The 15,121-nt window shown below is 41.0% G+C and overlaps 1 protein-coding gene across 1 annotated transcript in view; it reads right to left on the bottom strand.

Moving 5' to 3' along the window:
* Positions 1-2,481, bottom strand: part of LOC134529176 (SH3 domain-binding glutamic acid-rich protein homolog) — a 49,708-nt gene extending 47,227 nt beyond the window's left edge. Inside the window, exon 1 of the mRNA XM_063363011.1 lies at positions 2,307-2,481. Within this exon, the coding sequence (XP_063219081.1) occupies positions 2,307-2,351 (45 nt within the window). The 5' untranslated portion in view covers positions 2,352-2,481. The remainder of the gene's footprint in view (positions 1-2,306) is intronic.
* Between the last annotated feature and the right edge of the window lie 12,640 nt (positions 2,482-15,121).

Here is a 15,121-nt window from a genome sequence, read left to right as displayed (position 1 = left end):
AGAGAGTACAACAAATATTTTACTCGTCCAAATTGTGTCAATTTGTTGAGAACATTCTAGAACGTTGCAAGACATGAGAAATTTATAGGACAAATATTAAAGAAACGTTTATGCCACACAAGGTGCCAAATTTACCTTTCGAAATAGTTGGGGTTGATTTATATGAATATAGATATGGTAGTTACCCGGTACTAGTAGATTATTTAACAAAATGAATCGAAATCGTGTCTGTAGTAAATAAGAGAGCTTATGAATGTATTAAAAAGTTAATATTTGCAACTCATGGAATACCAAACACAATGTTGGCTGACAATGTGCCATTTGCTAGTTTTGAGTTCAACAGGTTTGCAAAAAGCTGGAATTTCAATATAGTAACAAGTCCTAGGTATCCTAAAGCCAATGTCAATGGGAGAAATGGCAGTAGGGATAGCCAAGCCTGTATTAAAAAAGACACAGCACAGTGGTTGTGATTTAGCTTCAGCTTTACTGGAATACCGCAATTTACCGATACCAAGACTGGAGGAGTCTCCAGCACAGTTATTAATGGCCAGAAAGTTAAGAACCAAATTGCCAATTTTAAATCTGCAATTAAAGCCAAGAATATACAAGGGTATAAATCAGTTAGAAAAAAGGCAGCAGAAAGTGAAACAGCAATATGATAGCATTTCAGAAGAGGGTATTACAGCCTAATGTTAATATTATGATAAGAACAGGTAAAGAATGGGAGCGGGGAAAGTAGTAAATAGCCACAATAATCCCAGGTCGTATTACCTATGTAGTAAACATAATTAGGAGGAATTCTATTCACATAAGAAAGTCAGTCTATGAAGAAATTGGAAGTACATCCAGAGGAAAGTCATGAGATGGGTGTCAATCATAATAAAGATACCTATGGAAAATAGTTATTAAAACCAACAAAGAAAAAAGGAAAATGTCACTCTACAATTAGGACTGCTAAATAATAAGAGGCTTGCTGATATTAATTATAATGTTAGGAAAGGTAACATGGGGTGGAAGCTATATAGGACCAAACTGAGACCACTTCAGCTTTACTGTGCTTCCGCTAGTCATGCTGCTATACCTTATTGTGAACTCTCATTTCTTTGTTTTGTTTTATTTTTTTCGTGCCATTTGAAACCGGCGATGTTTGGTTAAACATGAAAGGAAAGGATAGTTAGATTTTATGAGTTTCGTTGGATGTAAATTAATTATAATCTCAATATTATTCATTTATTCCGTCTGAATGTGTGTGATTAATCATTTAACATGAATAAGAAACAGTTTGTGTACTTACTAGTCTTAACAGCCAAGCAATTCAGACACAACATCCATTCGGCAGCGAATTACCATTCACAAAAGAGGTTAGGCGAATTGCAAGAAAAGTGATTTACTGAAGCATACTTTCCATGATGATGTCAAGATGTGCATTCACACAAATTGTAAAAATGACATAAGGATTTTATCTGGAGAGTTGCGAGGAATAAACGTGCAAGACAGTGTTTAAAAATCAGCAAGAATGAAGGACTTCAAAAGCCAGAAAAATAACAAACCATTCATGCCGTGAGCGATGAGTACAACTGCAAGTTTAAAAAGTGTGTTTTATTTGGTTCATGTTGTAATGTTTTATTATTTTAATGGTAAATTGTGGTGGAGAAGGGCGTGTGTGGTAGGAGCACGATAAGACAGATTTCATTTCTTGTTCCAGTTTAAATTATATGGCAGAGAGACTTCATAGAATGGGTGTAGAAGCATGTAACAAGCATTGATTGCAAAGAGATATAATTTGTTACAAGAATCGAGTCAGCTTACTTTAATTCCCTTGTAATCCCAATAGGTCAAAGGAAAAGAGCTGTTTTATAACAACTTCAATTCGGAGATTGCCTTAGTTCCCTTAACCACAAACCAATTTTATTCCCACACAGCTCTCATTTAAGAAGTAACCAACCTGGATATTTTACATTACAATACAGATTGAAACATTGCATAATGACTATTTAGCCCGATAAATGTCAAAGCAGAATAGTTCACTTTGTTCCACATGGCATTCAAGACTTAAATGTTTGGCAAATGTTGACCTTAACCTTCACCCTGTAATAAAAATGAAAATACCACCGGCATTATTCTAACTAAAACGTTTTTTACCTACGAAACATAGAATGTTTTACTTCACGATGTTGTCAGAAAAGGTTGGTGGCTATTTATATCTAATACATATCCAAACGCATTGACCATACCCAAATAATTGCTTTCATTTTATAACCACACCGCATTAGTTAACCGTCAAAAAACTATATAGAAACACTTACTTCTTTATTCCCTGATATTCCTGAAATATAAACTTTAATAACCATCTTGACAATTTTCGATCAGCTCTGCCATTAAACTACAAATATTATTAAAATCGAGGGTATAGCACCAGGAAAATCGACTTTGTCTCTTTCAACAATAGAAGATTAGCGGTGTAACGTAGATTTATCAAAACAATACTACAAACAAAGTGTGATGAAAAGAACAGAGAAAGGGCTCGTTTGTAAATACAATTAAAAAATATTATACCGTGTAAATAATTTCAAACAGAATAAACGTTGATCACATACAGATCATTATGTTTATCCTATTTGTATATACCAAAATACACAAATTAATTTATTCGGCTGCTTAAAACTTAACTTAGTTTTGCCCTTGACGGTAAACAAATCCCAGGTCCTAGTACTATCCACCATTGTTGGAGAGCACCCTGTGATATCACGGGCAGCCGCGTAATCTATATATTCTTTTTACAGCCACCTAGATAAAAAAATTGTCCATAACTGAGATTTTAATTAATGAAATTGTTTATGCTACTTCTGCTCTAATGGAGCAGAAGCTGTGGCATTGTAACTCTTGCTTCAGTTCTGTACGACCTACTGACTGGATCAGACCTAGTCTTATGGAGATCCGTCATTGCATTGTCTTAACTAATTATTACATGCCGTAGTTTTTAGATAATGTATTTAAACTTTTTATTATCTCACCATGCACTTTTTTGAGTGGGGGGCCTAAACCCCACTCCTCAGTAGTTCTTTGGCTTATACCATAGGGTATGTGGACAGGCACCACTATTATGGGACTGGCGTGTGTGGTTTGCAAGTAATTCACTAGCACAGATGTGTGCTGGCCACAATGTTTCGGACTAGAAACAAGTGTCAATATAACCATCCAAATTATTGTTTTAAGTAAGAGTGAGGAGTTTGTCCAGTGGATGCTGCAGTAAACACATAATTGGCTACTACCTGACATATGAGTACTGTTTACCCCCGATTGATATATGGTCCTAGTGAGTGGCCACAGAGTGTCTAGTCTAGCTAAGGTGTACCCATGGGCCTGCAACATGTAGGTTAGTGGGGTTCAGGCTACCCTGCATATCATCATTCTCCAGCATGGGTAAAATCCTTCGGTTAGCCACACAGGCCGAATGGTTCACGACTGACCTGTGGGAGGATGTTCTTTCTGAGAGAGCTGGCACCGGACAAAAAAATCTAACTATGATGCTACTGACAGACTTCCACCATGTCTCTGCATTCTATAGGACACTGGCCCATGTCATTTGGTGGCTCGAATGTGTGGCTAACTCCAACAGAAAATCCACGAGAAAACTTGCTGTTTGGAAAAGGTATAGACTGCCGTCGTCCGGGTACTCATGTTCGAGGTCCGATGTGGTTCCTAGCGAGAAGGCGGGTTTTTTTTTTTTTTACTGAAAACGTGTCCGGCAGGGCGCCAGGCTAACTCTGTGGCTAACCACGAGGTGGGTCGTTGGGTGCGAATGCCCCTGCGTGGCCCGCTAGGAACGGCGGCGGTGGTCGTGGTGTGAGGGATCCCTGGTTATTGATACACTACTGGCCCTACACAGCATAGCACGCTGATCTCTAATTGGATTGGGGAAGTTCACAGAATAACATACACTATAGTCTGGTTTGCACTGTTGTATACATGTCACGCACGGAGTGTGTGGAGTGGACGTTTAATTGAAATCGGCAGTTACACTTGCAGTTACAGTTACACTATGCACACTAATTTTCCCTACACAAATTACACCAGGTTGACACTGGGCGCTCTGACGCGCCATCACTAATATTAAGTCCTCACGCCAGTCGTGGTGGAGGGAGGGGGGGAGTTCGATTGGAGTCGGCCAATCCTGTAAATTGCGAATGGCGACGTACGGGCCCACCTGTGTGGACCGTGGCTCGCTATGAAATTTGTTAAAAGTCTTTATGTCGCTGTAGCAGGTGCCTGTGCACTTTGGCGATTAACCAAAAGTCTGTGATTGTGGGAGTCGGCCCGCGCCGTATGCTGCACTGCCCCGCGTAATGCCTTGTGCGGGGAGTTCACATTTACGTGGCTGGGATAGGCCCTACACCGTAAAAGGACTGGGTGCACATGGGGAGTTAATTACTAAAAGGTTTTGGAGAGTGACTTTAATTACCAGGAATGAAATCGGCGAAGACAAAAATTGAAGGCTCCCTGTGGGATGCACGTCCGCCCCGGTCCGCGAGTCGCTCGGTACTGGCGTCTGGCCCTGGCGCGAGGGGAGGGCTCAGCATCCTCTCGCGCCAAAGTTTCTAAATTTCCGTTATTCGGAAATTATTAAATTAATAAGAGATTTAAATTGGCTCTAAATTCACACATTAAATAATAAAAATTAACCTAATACACAGATACGTTTTAGGAATTGGATTAAACAAGTTTACATTTATTACTTTTAAATAATGTGAGTCACACTGGAGACTGTTCGTCACTTGTTGACTGCTCCAGTGGCGAATGATACACAAAAATTGGGGAGGTTATAATTAAGTCACACACTACTTTATTTAATTTAGGCTGAAGGCCGCAAGGGGAGCACTCACAAATGTATTAATAAAAATCCACACGTGAGTGACCCGGGCACTCCTACGTCGCACTTCCTTTGCACGGGGTTTTTAATTAAAAGTGATGTTATCACTAAATTACGTTGAATTTATAATGTACAGGAATCGCGGTGTCTCGTTGATTAGGGCATGGTCTTTAATTCTACCTTTTGTTCCGGTGCTCGCCTGACTTGGGTGGGCCACGGCTAGGGGTGCGCTCCGTTAGCGGGGTCGGATACTGGCAGTTGCAGGTCGGGCTTTAGGGTGGCCTTCCGTCGGACGACGTCAAGACATTATTGGACAGTGCTAGTATAACAGTCGAGACAATAGGTAGGACCCCTTTAGACACTGTAGCTGCTCATTGTGTGAAAATGCCATGCCACCGCATCTCCCCTCTTTCCCAAGAATTTAAATTTCATAACAGATGAATTCGTTTATAATGCAAACCATAGTTCACGAATCACATACATCTAAAGTTTCATGCCGTGCCGCTTCCCTTCCTGAGTGGCTTCATCACCTGCTACATTCCCTTCTCACTGCTACTCTTCGCTCCTCCTACATGACATCAAACTATGTTTCGCATGAGACACCTCCCTCCACCAGGTTTGCGCTTCGGCGAACATTGAATCGTATCAGCAGCGCCCGGGTGGGTGAGAGCGCAGACAAAGAGGTCATGTACGTGTGGTCTGTGTGTTTGTAAACAATGCTGCAGTGCTCCAGAGCTGGCACATGCAAGACGTGTCACTTGTCAGAAGGGATGGACATGGTCATGGGTGAACTGCAGTGGCAGGACATTTGTGCTTGTGCACCACGGAGGCATTGTTAGGGAGAGCCAGAAGCAATGGAGAAAGTGTTGATATGGGACTTTAGAGTGACAAAGAGAGATGGGAAGGGTTCCAGCACACTAACTCTAACTGGAAAAAACAGAGTGGACTGCCCGAACATGAAGAGTGGCATTTACCCAAGGGAGATGAATTGTGACATGTTTAGGAACTCTGCAGGCAACTAATTCGGAACAGTGCTGCCAGACCGAAGGCTGTCATCATGCAACCTCATGAACTGGGACATGCTTCCCCCTCAACAAGTGATATGCAGGTAACATGTGCAACATAGGTCACAGAATATGTCGTGGAATGCAGAGCCTCAACAGCCTTAATGTGGAAATGCACCAAATGATACCTGGATGGGGAGAGTGGAGAGAGCACCATCGAGGACTCGGGCAAGAGTAAGAGTGGTGCATGTATGTGCCACCAAAGACACAATAGGCAGTTCTGAGGTACATGCACGACCATAATTTGTCAAGGCACCCAGGAGGAGATTAGATGTGGAGAGCCACCAGTCAGCATTATCACTGACCAGAAATGGCCCACAACATGTGAGATTTATGTGCGCACAAGTGATTTGTGCCAAGTGCACAAGGCCCAAAGGGGTGATGGGATGAAGCTGCAGTAGCCCCTCATTTCCACCACTTCATTCCAGTCGATCGCCCTGGACATCATGGGGCTGTACACTTGCATGTCCAAAGGGAAGTGCTTCCTTGTGGTGGTAACGGAACTGTTCATGCACTGGTTAGAGACCTACTCCATGCATGCCAGTACCATTATCCACATGCTTCAACAAGAGTTCTTCCACAGGTGGAGTTACCCATGGGACATTTTAACAGACAATGCTAGTCAGTTCATTGGGGAAGGTGGCAGGAGCAGTGCGTGGCCTGGTGCTTCGAACTGGACAATGCTGGCATACCACATTCAGGCCAACCCAACATAATGATGAAATCAAGAACTGATGGTCCCAATGTGGCTTCGATTTGGAAACGACTACATGAAATGGGCTGAACAGCTGACCACAGCATTATTCTGTATTCGCCGACAGACGAGGGTGGCCACCGGTATGACCCTGGCAGAAATAGTCTAGGGACACAAACTGCCCCTACCATCAAGTGGACGCACACGGTGTGACGGATGAAGACAATGACTCGTAGAAAAGACAGAGGAGGCAAGAAACAGAAAAGGCCACCTTCCATGACCATCAACATGAGAATCCCAACAAATGTCACTGCAAAAACCTGGCCACCATCGGAACTGCAACCCAGCAAGCACATGTAAAAAGGACATAACCCCTCTCCAATGTGCAGCGAAATTATTTCGCAGGACTGAGTCCCCAATGGACAGGACCACAAATCATACTGTGTAGGCTTAGTCACCATACATATATGTTACTGATGGGTGGATGGCGGCTGTGGAAAATCCACCGAGGAAACATCAGATTCACTGCAATCTTGGAGGATCTAGAACCAGATGAACTGCAACTTATCGATGATGAGAATGGTCCACCACTAGGAAAAGAGCTAACTGCAACACCAAATGCCATGTTCAACTTGTTCGGTGCGACTGTCAGGCTGTGCACACAGACACACTTTCAAGATGCAGCCAACAGCCTAACAGCTTATCCTCAGAGGGGCAGGCATGGGATACCAGCCGAACCAAATCAATTAGACATAGAAATGAGCCTAGAAGCAGTATGGGAAGAGATGCGGGTGCGGCACCACAGACAAAGCCTCGCCTGTTCAACACTTCCCCATTCTTAGATACCCAGCAGCAGCAGCAGCTAGATGCAGAGAGTAGTCCCATTACTGCAACTTCAAGGCCATTTAGGCATGAGCACCCTGCGATAGCACAGATCCGGGATATGACTGGCATCCCTGATGCGGAAGTGGCTGAGAAAAAGTTCCCACCACTAGGGTTGGAGCTGGACAAGATGGAGGTGGCAGAGCCTACCTTCCCCACCCTGGGCGGCTGGGCCACTGCGCCTCCCTGGCGAACGTGGAGTTTTGAATGTGAGTGGAGGAACCAGACAATGCATTGTAGCGTTGACAGTGCCGGCATTGCCCTCACACCATTATGTGGACTATGTCCCAAGGTGGGTCTAGAGTACCTGGGTGTAAGCTGCATGAGGTACGAGTCCCCACTTGCTGTTCCCGAATAGGAGAGATGGCCATACAGCTTGTGACCACCACATTATAGGTGGCTTTCGCCTGAGCTTGCCCAAGGTGAATTTTTGTGCCGATTATTATTTTGGGTCTGGATTTTTCAAGTCAGATACAGTGCGTCGTGGATGCCTCTAAATGTTGTTTGCTTTTCCATTTCGCTCCAAGTTTGATAAACTTTGTGGACTCCTGTCAATGCAACAGCGACAGGCAACATGGCCACAGGTGATGCAGGCAGCAGTCAGTGAACTCATGGAAAAATGTGCTGGACTAAGTTGTCGCCCTACAAGTTCTGTGTCAAAATGATACCCTTGTTAGGGCCCCTCACCATTGTGTATTACCTCTGAAGCTCAAAATTAGTATTATAGTTCGCTCACTGTGTGCGGGCGTAATCTCGTCCTCGACATCGGAGTACTGTGTCCTCAACTTTCTGGTAGGTAAGAAGGAACTCAGAGAATTAAGTTTGGTGAACTCTTTCACCCAGGTCCACAAACATACAATTTTCGACCCACTTTTCATGCCTATGATTGAAAGTGCCCTCCAACACTTAGGAAAAGTTCCTTTTTTTTTTGGTCCTGGACCTGAACTCAAGTTTCCATCAGTGCCTTGTACATCAGGACTGCTGAAAGTTCTTAGTGTTTTTCACTCTGTGGGGGCATTTTGAATACAATAGAGTACATCTAAGAGCCTTGTTTGACTCTCAGGCCTTATCTGAGGTTTTAGATCTCATTATGGGGGATCTAAAGTTTCGCTGCATTTTTAACTATGTGGATGATGTAGTTAAAAGTGATTTGTGGGAGCAGCACCTAGAGTACTTGATGCAAATTTATGATCGATTGAGATCAGCTGGGATGACTATGAATCCTGCAAAAGTAGCATTGCGTAGGATTCACATAAAGTTCCTGAGATATATCATCTTACATGGAGAGCTCAATATGGATCCTGATTAGATCCTTCCCCTCGGGAATTACACCAGAATAAAAAAAATGTTAAGAGCCTGCAAAGGTGGGCCTGTTCGAGTATTATGCCTGCTTAAAGAAAACTTCTCAAGATTGGTAGCCCTTTTTAACAAGCTTAAGCAGAAAGGACAAGCCTTTGAGTGGGGGAAGAACAAGAGACAGCTTTTCATGAGTTGATAAGAAGGCTAGCATCTCTTCTGGTGCTGATTCTACCCGATTGTGACAGGCTCTTTCTGTTGCACATGGACGCTTTGTCTACCACATTGGGTGTAGTCCTTGGACATGTAGAACAGTGAAAACTGAAGCCAGTGGTGTACGTGAGTTGTACACTGCTTGAGACTAAACAGAGATTAGGTATCTACAAGAAAGAGACCTTGGCTTGTGTCTTTGGGATGAAAAAGATTCACTGTGCCGAGTTTGACCTATACACAGAAAATCAGGTGCTGTCATGGGTGTTCAATCACTCACATCAGCTGATCACTCACATCAGCTGGGTAAACTGGGTATGTGAGTGTTGTGCCTTTTTAGATTAAGATTTAAGATTCACCACATTCGAGGGTCTGAGAAATTTATGGCAGATGCTTTTTTGCAGATGTTCAAATCTGTTGAGCTTTGTATAGAGGTGGCTCCTGAAATGTGAATTACTGCATATCAGAATTGCGAGTGATTCCAGAATCCTTTTGGAACTTTAAAGAAGCACAGGCTTCGGATCCTCTATGTGTAGAATTAAGTGGGAAAATTGATTGAGGGAAGGATGTGCCCTATTGTTTCTATAATGAGTTTGTCTGATACACAGGGAAAAGGGGAAAAGCTCGAAAAGTCATGGTTTTAACATCCTTGCAACGGAAATTAAAATACTTCTATTCATTCACGTTTGGGGGTTATTTGGGTATAGCGAAAACATTAAAAAAGATAGCATTGCAATTTGCCTGGCCTTCACAGCTGCATGTGAAGGATTTTGTCAGCTGCTCCATGGATTGCCAACCATGCAAACATACTCGGCAAGCAAACATGGGCCTTTGTGCGGCTGACCTGCCACGAGCACCATGCCATTCTGTACATCATGACATTTTTGTTCCGCTAGTGAGGTCTCGTAAAGGTTATATTTGCCTATTAATTGCTATTGACATTTTCACAAAGTTAGTATTCTTGATACCGATGCGGAATACAAAGGCACCAACGACTGTCAGAACCCTCACGAATTCCATTTGGAAGTTTTTTAGTGCTACTGTGTTTTTGGTTCCTGGCAATACACAGTACTTCCAGGCAGTGAGGCAGTGACCTACTGCCATATGTGTTTTGAGTAGGCTATATGCCCGAGCTATAGCACCCCCTATTTCTCAAAGGGGAATATGGCTGAGGGGTTCAATCAGAACTTTAAATCATGTCTCTCAATATTCTATAACAGGGCCCACACCAGATGGGACAAGGACCTAGACTTGATAAATGTTGGCTTCAATGAGATTGAGCATGGTGCTATGGGATTCCCTTCCAGTGTTCCCTTTCTAGGTAGACACCTTACGCACTTTCTCCTGAAATAATAGGCAATACCTTCTCCTCTCCTTCAGAGAGATGAGGACTTCTGAGAGGCATTTTTTAAGGAAGTGGCTGCTAATTTGAAGGATCGGGATGTTGTTGCTAAATGCCACGATGCCACATGCACAGAGTACGACTTTCGTCCAAGGGAATTTAGTTCTTTGTAAGAATTCTTGTTTGCCATCTGCGGCTGATAAATTGGGGCCAAGTTCATTACACATTTTGTAGGCCTATTTGTGATCATGCAAATATTGGGCCCGAAAATTTTCACCCTGATCATGGCAATATCTACCACAAGGCCTATGCTACAAGTGAAGAAATTTGGGAACTAAGCCTTGCATGTAAATGTGACATGCTTTTTAATGGATTCTTTTATTCTTTAATGTTTCCTCAGATTGTGTACAGATTGTCAGGGTTTCCCTTGTAGATTATATATGTTGGTCCTATCCTTATTTAAAGTAACATTTTTGTTTCATGTGGTTCTGCTCATTGCCTGGATGGTCCTCATCCCTCAATACGCTGCTGCAAGGCAGATGGACTACACATTCGGACAGCTGGGCCACTCTTCCATATTTCCTGTGATTCTTCATTTTTGGAGACTGAAACAGCCTCTTTGTTTCCTGCTAAGCTTTCTCTACTTTTCTTTCTGTATTCAAAGATGTTGACATTCGACGAAGACGAGGGATGAGAGGATGCCTGGCCGTTTTGTAGATTGCCCTTGGTTTACTGTCAAAAAGACTACAGGCACTAATCCACTGTTAAAGGTTGTGGAGTTGAGCCGTGGGCAGGATCGCCACCTGAAGAAGTTTGAACTGAGCACCATGCCTTCAAGAGCTCTCCCGGATGGAGATTTGTTACCTCCACTCTTTTCCATTGTTTACTTTCTCTTGTTTTGCTGAACGGTGGAGGTTGTGGGGCAGCACCCTCTCTCCACATATGCTTTGTGCGCAGAGTCATTATGCTTGTAGCGAGAAGTAACATCCTTCTGCTCCAGGACAGGGACGAGTCAATAATTGAGATTAACTGGTAGCTTATTAGTTGGGACTTGATGCACGAGGACGGCGTGCTGTTATGTAAGTCATTAACTTAGCAAGCTTAGCATATTTTGTTTTGAGAAATTCCCTTTGGGAACTGTCTTTGGAAATTCTATTGGATTAATTGACTTGCTTTCTTGAATCGAGTATTATGGTGTACTATGGTTTATATTGACTTCTGGTTTGGAAGCAGGGGCAATGTTTATGAATTTACCATAGCTACTGAGTTCAGTAATTTGCCTCTTGTGTTTGACTACCTCTGCAGACGGTGTTCATGGGAATCTGGGAATAACCTTGTAATGATCAAGTTGTTGGATTGTCTCGGTCTTAGGCTCTGGCCTGTTGTTGGGTCTATGGGAGGAAGGAATTTAATTAATTTTTTTTTATGCGCGCTGTACCAGCTTAATGTGTGAGAGAGGTTGGATCGGGTCCATTTGACTATAGCATGACTTGCATGTAATGTAATGTTATTGAGATTGTGTAATTTGCGTTTCATGACGAATCAAAGTCGCACAAGGATGGAAGCAACGATTTACATGTTTCATGTACTTCTTGAATGTAATCGGAAGCTGTTTTGCATAGTGATTCCCTGGATAATGTCGCTTATTTAGCTTGTGATTATAGTTGACGTCACCAAACTTAACCTTCTGTAAATGCTACTTCATCTTGTGTTAATATTTATTTACTGTTGATGTAAGATATTTGAATAATTATTGATCTTGCTTGTCATTTCTCTTTATGTACTCGGGCCTGTAAGTTTATTGATAGCGCAAGTTATGGCATTTACACTTGTTGAAGTCGAGGTGCTCGTTATGTTAGATGATTCACCAGTGGATATTTGTAATTTGAGTAGTACTACTAATGTTTATTCTTAAGAAGGAAATGGAATCTTTGTATTTGTTTTTGTTACCAATTCTGGGGTCTCGGGGAACGCAATGTGTACCTATTATTATTGTAACTGATTTTTCAGACTTTAATAATTTCAGTTTCTTGTGATAGCTTCTAAATGAATGCAATGTGTAAATATATTTGTTAAGCTGTAAATGATAAAAATACCTGTTAAGATTTATTTATATTAAGTTTTGAATTCACTTGCATCTCTGTATTATTTTCACAAACGACATGAACTCTGATAGGGTCTATGTTAAAGCTCATGCTTGTACCTTGTCTATAAGGACTAGTATAGGTGTTTAAATTGGGTCGAGCCGGAACCAGCTCGTAGTGTTGTTTTATGTTTGACGCCCTCTATAGGTTCAACCTCTAGGGTCAAAGTTCTAATTTCTTCACTAGTATTTTTTTTTTACTTTTATAAATAACATTTTAATATAATATTATACATTTATGTTGAATCATATCAATAAGGTTAAGGTTTGTTTATCGGAAGTGTTTACAGACTGATTTCAGTCGTTTAGGCAACAACAAATATACAAACATATACTTAGTGTTATAATATGTATTAAAAATGCTTCATGTTAATATTTTAGTAATTCCATAGAAGTATAACTTGTAACGTACGCCAAAACATTATTGTTTTAAATGTTAGTGAATTTTAACAAGCTGTGCAGTATTTTAATAAAATTCCTTGTCGAAAATCAGGTCGAAAGCCCGGTTTTATAGGTGATGTTTCTAAAAGTTTAAAATTTTCTGTTGTCTCGTGCTGCTAATTGCTACCTGGGTTTGATAGGTGGCAAGCAAAGTTTAATATTCAGGCAGCGAATTATAGCGGCGGGCGCAGAAAGTATGTGTGTGATTCGCATCCAGAAATTTTCGCATTTGAAAAGTGAATATTTTATTTATCAGCATATGTATCACGCTAGGCATTCTTTAAAATAATTCTACGTTAAATTTCATATCCGATTTTCGTATTGTAAGTTTATTTGCAGCATGAACAACATGATAATATACGAGTTTGCTCGTCACCAATGCGAGAACTGAAATACCCGCTCACATTTGTTTTTAATTTATGTTTTGATGTGAACAATGCACAGATGTGATACCAGATGCACGAGTAGTTTCTGCAGTCGACTTATAAGTAGGGACCGGAAAAATTCTCGGGTTCAATGACCTCTAGGATGAACTCCATAGTTCCACGTACACTCGGTCAAATGACACCCACTCATTGGCTGCTGTCTTGTGAGACGTCCCATCGTAGCAGCCTGTGATTCGATAAAGCTTTGGTCATGTGTTTCTCATTGGCTCAGAGTCATCCAGGTGAGTTGTGAGCCAATAGCAGAGGCAGCACTGAGGTATAACTATTTGTATTTTAGCCTATCGCGAAATGAATTCGCGAATTTTTCCGGTCTCTACTTATAAGTGATCATTTTGGTTCATGTTTGTATGTTCTCATCGTTCGTGGTGTCGGCACAAGGTGTTTATGAGGGTTTATGAGGATGATGCTTCTACAATCACGGAGCACGAACATCTGGCCGAGAAATCACTGGAAACGAAGACGGCCCGAAAATGCAAACATGCGTTTAATACGTGCAGCACAACATACTGCAATGAAACACCTTGAAGGCATGGTAGACCCGATACTGGGTCAATTAACGTGGAATGTAGTCGAAGGCGAAATGTTCATCTCCCAGTGGGAATGGCTTCGTCCAGAGAATTAAGGCCACATAACTGCGTGCTAGCTAAGTTGCAAGTTGCAAGATAACTTGTACCTGTATTCCAAACCACCGCAACAGTCTACATACTAAGATCTAATATTCTACGATCGGTGAGATACTTGGAATATTTAAATGCAGTGATAACGAAAATGTACTGTCGCCACTTTCGATCATTGATCCAGAAATGATATTCTACACGGCCTAAATCTGAGCTTGGATCACTGTAAATAATTGTTGAAAATGGAACTGAAATAATCATAATGGATTACAGAGATTTATAAATTTGTACATTTACATGAATGCAACTATATTGCTACAATAAATAAATGATCGCACTAATATTGGTTTGGATTCTTGCCGAACACTTGTTTTTTTTGTTGTTTCAGTACATACATTAGTTAAAGTTATTCGTAAACTGTTCAATGAATAGCTTTTCAATTTTAACTGCTCACGTTAACAAGCATAATTAAACAAAGTAAAGTCCATTTGTAGAATATTCGATTATCTTTTCCATGGTTAAAATTGGATTCTTGAATAAAACGTGAATAAAAATATATGGTTATGCAGCAATTTTTTTAGGCTAGAAAATAAATATTCAGCGTTGTGTCTAAAAACGTATTTCATAAATGCAAAAAAAAAAACCGTAGCAATGTGTTGTACAAATTTACAATATTTTCCTTATAGTATTACAAACTATTTCTTGGCAACTGGTTTGCAAGGGAATCTTTTGTAAAAGTACAATTTTTTGGATGCACATAATTATGGTATAATACAAAACTGTGAATACTTAACTTGTATCAAACTTATTTTGTTCAAACTGAATATAGACTTTCACTTTGGTTTGTAATGCCTTTAAAACTCCAATATTATTCTAATTTAACTTAACTACGACATTCATAACATGGCATAACTTCAATAGGAATTGAAATAAAAGTTTAGATATAAAATTGATATAAAACGGTATTGCCAAGTTAACATACCCAGTCCCATGTTAACTTAAATGTGTTTAGACCTTTACATTTTCAAACAGAACCTAAGGATACTGAGGTTCGATGTTATGTTATTACATTAAAAACCAATAATATGTTAAATAAAAATACACAAGTAAATTATT

This window comes from Bacillus rossius, chromosome 2 (assembly GCF_032445375.1).
Source record: "Bacillus rossius redtenbacheri isolate Brsri chromosome 2, Brsri_v3, whole genome shotgun sequence".
Classification (NCBI taxonomy): Eukaryota; Metazoa; Arthropoda; class Insecta; order Phasmatodea; family Bacillidae; genus Bacillus; species Bacillus rossius.
This window is presented reverse-complemented; position numbering and strand designations above follow the sequence as displayed.